Below are 7,370 nucleotides of genomic sequence, written 5' to 3'. Positions count from 1 at the left end.
ATCGCGTCAGTCTTGTGCATGTCAGCCAGATTTGAGTTTGTCTAATTGAGTCTTCAGCGACTCGGGGGAGTCGATGCAACGGGCTGCTGTGGCTCGGATGACGGAACCCGCCTTGAAGAGCCACTTGCCTGGAGTCAGAGCAGGCCCCGGCTAAATTTAGTGTGTAATTCTTGAAATCGTTGCCATGTGTTGCAGATGGCGCCCGATTCCAGCTGACACAAATATGTAATTCAGTATTTCTTTTTCGTGGCCTCAAGCGGCAGACTGGGCTCTGGGATCTGGGCCGAGAGATCAGCGAAAGAAATCTGTGACGCAAAGTTGGCGGGAACGGGTGCTCATAACACTTATTTATGTGCATGTTGAAATGGGAGCATTAGCTCGCTGTGTTTGTAAATATTTGTCATAATTTGGGAGGGGACCCAGCCCAGCACACATGCTATAGGGGCCGCTCACAATGCCCAACTTTGGCCCCCAAAACGCGCAGACGTCTCGAGGTCTTCATATTTGGGGAGCGTTTTTTATTTTATTAAGTGTTGCTTCGTCGGGCTTTTAATGTCGCAATTAAATGCATGAGTTTTTAAAAATTAGATGCTTGTCAAAATTTATTATTTATGATGCTCGAAAAGCTTCCCGTCTGTGCATAAAGCTGTTCGGAGACTAGAGAAAGACGTGCATCTATTTTCCCTACCATTTGCATAAGCTTACAAATCTGTGACTTACTTGTGGGGCTGCCCTTCGCATTTGTTCCCACATTAAATGTGCGATCACAAGTGAACTAATTTGTGGAATGTTAAGAATCTGAACGCAAGTTATTGGAAACATTTGGTAGATTTCTCTTCTTTTTTATTTTTTAAATGTTGTCAGCTTATTGTAAATATATTTTCGGAATTCAAAATTATAATAAATACCTATAACATGCTGTACTACAAAGACAATGCAGTTGCTGGGCACAAAAAAAACGAACCGAAATCCGAACTTAGACAAAAATAACCTACCTAAAGAGCTTGCTCGAACCGTGTTACTTTATAGGGTATTATGCCTAAGCTAACAATAGGCAAATATAAATATTGTATCGTCGATCTCACAGATTAAATTGTGGTTGCAGATTGTAATAGGCAGTATACATTACATACGCATCAAGTGTTTATTAAGTATCGATATAGTTGATAGACAGTACAAGTGAAAATACTGCGGCTATCTCAGTTGTAGTTCGGGCAATTAAGTGACGATGAGATCCACCTTGGCCTCGCCCCGCCTTGCCTCGAGGCGCAGTTCTTGCAGAATGTTCCGGGCATTATAAAGATATTTATTAATAAAAGACCGGCGAAGTATTTCGACTTTTTTATTTACGTTTATTTAAGTGAAACTGGGATTATTATATTATGTTTATATTCAACTCTAGGACTATTGTCTGGAGGAATTTTATTTCATATAATTCATGTATATTTAAAAAACAATACCATTATAACTTTATGTCTCCTTGCAAACCTGTTCAAAAATGTTTAGGTCTTTCAGATTGCATAGAAATTACAATTTGAATATTAAAAACAAACCATAGAAATCTTTTTAGTGATTGTTTATCATTAATATTATTAACCATAGCATTATTGAAAAGATCTTAACTCGGACAGGATAGTTTGTTATTGTGATTTAAGAAAATGTATTTGATCTGATCGAGTTATCTATAGTCTTCCAAATAATAAATGTCCATATTTGTTGTTTAATACTTATAATATCATTAAACAGAGTGTCACATTTAAGTATTTAAAAATTCTAAGATAATGCCTAGAGTACAGCTTGTAACATCTGATTATAAACAACTATATCTTGTGCGATTGTAAATGATATAGGGGCTCCATTGCTCAGTAATTATTCGCAACAAAATGACGCAAGGCGGCAATAAAGTAGCTGTAAAGAATATATATATTACGCATACGCCACGTTATCAGCACGGAATCTGGATCCATCACAGTGCAGACATTTGACGTAAGGAATAAAATAATATTAGGTCTCATATGAGGCCATCTTGAGGAATGCCTTCCATTGGCTGGGCTCTGCACATTTATGTAGGTGAACAGAAACGGTTCGATTGTGAGTTGTAAAGACTCAAATGAAGTTTTACAACAGCAGTAAAATATATTTTTGACATGAATTTTCAATCAGAATTTTAATAGCCCTTAATAATAACATGGCTATCAGTTATCAGGGCACACAATCGGTTATCAAAGCAATTTTCGGTGCGAGAAAATCCTCAACCACAGCAAGTAAGTGTGCTCAAGTCGGGCGTGCACGACTGGGCCATACCCTGTTCCCAGCGGATTGCTGTCATTATGAACATTCTAGTTTTTTTCTATATATAGATACACAAAATCTGTCTCCGCTTTCTACCTAGTTTCTTCTTTCCTTAGCCTCGCACTAGAGGATTTGTGTTCTTTCATAACTTCGGTGTGTATAGGCCGATCTTTATGAAAATTCCAGGGAATTAATATGGCATCGAAATGGGTGTAGATATCATAGTCCAAGGCTATACCTCTAAAAAGGGGTGGGGGGATTTTAGATCTTTAAGTGCTCCACAAGAAGTTACGCCCTAAATCAGGTCCGATATATGCTGATAAAACCTAAAATTAATATCGATTCAAAGGAGATGAGCTATCGATCCTTTGAAACATAGAAGCTCCTACGTCCAGCCTTTTTTTATAATACATGAGATCGATGCGTTCATACAGACGGACGGATTAACAGACAGACAAACAGGATTACAATATATACTTTTATATTTAATTTATAAATACTTTATAGAGTCGGGGAAGTCTCCTCCAGCCTGTTACATACACTTGCACATAATCAAAATACCCATTTTTTTTGTCTTTTGTTTTCAGGGTATAAGAACCACGGGCCACTAAAGCAGAAAGACTCAGCGGATCGTCGGATCGGCAATCAGCAAAACGTTGTACTGATTGCCCCGTGTCCGTATCCGTCTCTCTTGGCATGCATTGGGTATCGGGTATCGGGAATGATGAGGTGTTGGTGCTGGTGCTGGTGCTGGTTGCCTCTATTACCTCTGTGTGGTGGCAATATTCCACCACCGAAGCTATAAATAAATTATTTATAGCTCTGACTCCAGTTGGACGCGGCATTGCTGTTGTTGTTGATTTAGTGCCTCTTTATAGATCGATAGATGTGTGTGCGACTGTTGCTGTGTGTGTGTGTGTCTGTGTGTGCGTGGATCTGGATGCATAAACGGGACGCTTACTTGATGATAGAGACCTATTACGCCTCCAACTTCCACCGCCCAGCTCCCACCGTCCCACCATCCCAAACTGCAGTTAGCTGCGGTTCGGGTGGGTTCGGCGGGTCGAGCCTCCTGTTGTTGTCCATACTGGTGGTGCGTGGTGTTCGAGCTCTTATCTAATCGACGGCAATGGTGGGCCACAGATCGATTGCGGGCTGGACTGACTCTGTGCGGCTGATAGGCCCATATAGAGCGCCCAGAGGCGGCAGATTGAAATAAAACTCCGGTTTTATAGCCACCACAAAAACCCCGGCCGTATGGGGCTGCCCTCTAGCTCCACAGTCTCTGCTATGGCCATGCCACGTAATTATTTATGGCCCGATTTACACAAACAGCAATTTGTATTGTAATTATTGACTATTTTCAATTTCCTGGCTTCACACTGGAAGCTACGAGCGTGAAAGACGCTGCTCTACAAAGGGTCGTGACTCTTTTCACTCGAAATCCGCAAAATATTGTGATACATAGGTGAAATACCTTAACCTTAAACTTTGGTCTAAATCTCTGAATTCCTTGCTTCATACTGGAAACTACGAACTTTTATTATTTAAGTAACGTCCTTTGATCCGAAATCCGCAAAATATTGTGAAATATACGTGGATTATCTCAATACATTCAGTTATATAGTTGAAACGTCGTGAATCTATTCACATGAAATTCACAAGTTATTGTGAAATATACGTGGATCAATTTGATCATCTCTAAGCTTTGCTGAGACCATATCCCAGAAGGTTCAGGCATATGTACATACTTCTAATAGAATACATACGAATAAGTGTACTATAATATAGACGGCAATCGGAAAGGGCAATTGCCCTGAAGCTTTGTTGATTGATATTTGTATAATTTACGACATGTAACTGCGGCAAATGTCTGTAAACAAGTCTGGATGCGTATATATCTGACGTTGCGATGGCGACATAAAGTCTACGAGTTTCGGGCCGGGTTACCTTCTCTCTACGTTTATTGATAAGTTATAATTATTTTTATGGTCGGGCTTGTTTGCTGCCACCACCTTTACCAGGAGATAAAAGACCAGATATACGAGTACTCGTCCATTATTTAACCAGCGGATTAATCAGAGAACGTGACGAGAGCGACCGTACTACTTACTGCATGGTAAATATTTGGTTAACGTCGAAAATATAGACGAATGTCTAGTTGCTTCTAGTTGAGGCTGCGAAACAGATTGAATTACCTTATGCCAAAACCCAAATATTAAAAGAAGCCTTTATTTCAATTCAAACCAGGATACTTTCATAGAGGCAGCTGCCGCTTAGAAGCGCACGTCCTGGAAGAACCACTTATTCTTGCCCTCCTTGTACAGCGACTCGAACTTCACGCGCGACTGGAACCGGCACATCTTGCGTAAGGCGGGATCCATCAGATCCCTGGCCACCAGCTGCTCGAAGCTGACGTCGTTCGCTGTGTAGCGTGTGGGCATCAGATGTGTGTATCTCAGTCTTTTCAGGAAGGTCTTGAACTTGGATCTCTGCTTCGAATAGTTCTTGTCCATCTTTCTGGTCAACTTGCGCGTGGAACCGTCAATGCCCGCGACAAGCGCATGACCCAAGGGCTTATTCTCCGGCTTGCCATCATCGGAGGTCTTCAAAATGATGGCCTTGCAGCCAGCGTAACGTCCAGTGAGAACGATGACGATCTTGCCCTGTTTGTAAGTTTTCTTTATCTTCATCATAAAGGTTTGCTGGGCAGTAAATATTTTTGAATATACTATTTGAATCTCTTAAGATATATAAGGATTTGACTGTAAACACAAAAACTACTCAACATTAAATTTTCCAAAGCCCCATATTAGTAAAAAATATGGCATACTATGTCTGTGTGTAGATTATTAGTCAGTCAATGAACTGACAGCTTGTGTGAGCTAAGAAACTGAAGTTTTTGATGTAAGTGCCCGATAAGATGGATTTTTCGAAAATTCCACCCGCAAGCGTGAAAAAGATTGTATGAAACGGTTTTGCCTACTATCCGACTGGACTCAGACTCAATTTTAAAGATTTAAAAATTTATAATAATGATTAAAATGTAATACTTAAATAACAATTAAAAGTGTATTTCACATTTGTCGAAAAAATCCGGTCGTCCAAGGTGCAAAATGAGTGGCAATAGTTGTGAGGACAAGAATTCGACCAGCTAATTTCAAAATTCCAACTGGAACTGTTGAAAAGTCGCGGAAAATTAAACCTTTTTATCATCTGATCGGTTTCAAACCCATTTTCAAAGATCCTTGTAGAAATTCAATTGTAAAATGTCTTCCACTTTTCGCAAAATCCACCTATTCCTGGGTGAAAATGGTTCAGGTAAATGGGAAATTTTAATTTTCGACCTTAAACTGATATTTGGAGCCCTACATTAAAAGAAAATACGCATATTTTCCAACTGTTTTTTCTGTGTTTTCCATCCGATCGACTTAAAAAAAAGCTTATTGAGAAGTTTAACTAAAATCGTCAAGATCAAAGTGATGCATGTAGATATAAATTTGTGTAAAAAGTAAAGTTTAAAACTTGAATAAGAATCTTAATCCGTGCAAGTATACCATGTATGTAAACTGAGCTAGTTTGTGAATCGGTTTACCAATGAAATTAAATTAAAATGCAGGCAAAAAGTCTACAATATTGATTTTCGTTCCAGCAACACGTATTTTTCTGGCAATTCGTAGATTGTTTTTTACCAATTTTGTCAAATAAACATGATTTTGATTGAAATACAAACGGGTTAGTTGCAGAATGTATTTATAAGTTGCACATTGTTTTTCTAACCGCACAATTCGCCGACGCAGCGAGAGATTTAACAAAAATAAAAACGCCAAGCGACAGGAACAGCAAAAACAACAACAAATGTTGTCCAAAAGCTAATTACCGAACAAACGAATTCGATTGAATCGATTGATTTTTGCAGTGGGCAACCAGATAAGAGCAACCATTGCTCCGATTAAGATTTGTTATCTGTGAAAACAGAGGCGCAATCGCAGACCCTACCATGCGCAGTGCCCGCAGAGCTGTGATTGGGTCGCCCCAGCGCCGAGTGGGAGGAGCTCTGGGCTTCGTCTCACCTCGCATTGGTGGGGCATCGAACCCGTCGACCCGCTGCCCCCGTGTGCGGAACACACCAGGCCCTGATTCACGTGTGTGTGTGCGTGTGTGTGTGTGTGTGCGCGTGTGTGTCTGAGCTAAAGTAGAGCAGCCATATCCGAAAAATTCCAGTGCCAGTGCCATGTTCGGGGCGGAGCCAGCGCATTGTTTAAATCAAGGTAAAACAAATACAAAACGAACAAAAATATTTGCACACTACATATATATATATATATATACACACATATATATAAGCAATGTGTGTGTGTGTGTTATTTAGTTAACGAACATTTTGGCCGCTGTCTCGTTTTAAATAATTGAGTACCTGATTTAAATGTCAACATTGAGCTGCACTTTTTCTGCAAATAAATAAATGGAATACAATTAACAGAAGTTGTATATAAACAAATATGTATTCATATTTATACACATAATGAAGAAACATTGAAAACACATTTGTTTTTTTTTTGTACTTTAGTTTAGATTATTTCAACTATTGTTGACCGACACAAATCTCCAATACTATGATAATGTTTATTGTATTGAGGTACAACTCATGCGAATCATTTCTAGATAAGCCAAGCAATTGGAATTAAAAAAATTAATGAAATTGTTTTTTAATTGTGCATTTTGTAGCTAACTTGAAAAGTAGCTTCGGTAGGTTCCTAAATCGAAATAAAAGTGTTTTTTAATTAATCTTTAAGCTGAATAACAAATTTTTTCAAGGTATGTTGGTTCATAACGGATTTTTGTTTATTTTCTGTAATTATGTTTCCAATGTTATTAAACATTTTAGTATTCTTTCAGCTTTTACTTTTTGTTGGATTTTGCAGGAGTCGATTTACCTTAAGCCAAAAATATTATCAAATACTATCCTTATGTATTGAATACTTAAATTGACTCTCGTTTTGTCGACAATTAATAAATATTAAGTTGTTGTATCATACATATCATATCATACCAATACATATCTTCCAAGTTATTCA

The 7,370-nt window shown here is 38.7% G+C and overlaps 1 protein-coding gene and 1 long non-coding RNA gene across 2 annotated transcripts in view; one reads left to right on the top strand and one right to left on the bottom strand.

Moving 5' to 3' along the window:
* Positions 1-4,077, top strand: part of LOC135435636 (uncharacterized) — a 54,117-nt gene extending 50,040 nt beyond the window's left edge. Inside the window, exon 3 of the long non-coding RNA XR_010437402.1 lies at positions 2,880-4,077. This is a non-coding gene — a long non-coding RNA (uncharacterized LOC135435636). The remainder of the gene's footprint in view (positions 1-2,879) is intronic.
* Positions 4,078-4,508: 431 nt separating this feature from the next.
* LOC135435635 (large ribosomal subunit protein eL27-like) lies at positions 4,509-5,067 on the bottom strand. The gene has a single exon (XM_064692803.1). The coding sequence runs from the start codon at positions 4,986-4,988 to the stop codon at positions 4,569-4,571; it is 420 nt and encodes a 139-aa protein (XP_064548873.1). The 5' UTR covers positions 4,989-5,067; the 3' UTR covers positions 4,509-4,568.
* Positions 5,068-7,370: the final 2,303 nt, after the last annotated feature.

This window comes from Drosophila montana, unplaced genomic scaffold (assembly GCF_035044405.1).
Source record: "Drosophila montana isolate Dmon_TW-CO22-7 unplaced genomic scaffold, ASM3504440v1 contig_3640_1, whole genome shotgun sequence".
Lineage (NCBI taxonomy): Eukaryota > Metazoa > Arthropoda > Insecta > Diptera > Drosophilidae > Drosophila > Drosophila montana.
Note: the sequence above shows the minus strand (reverse complement) of the source record. Positions and strands in the feature narration are given on the sequence as shown.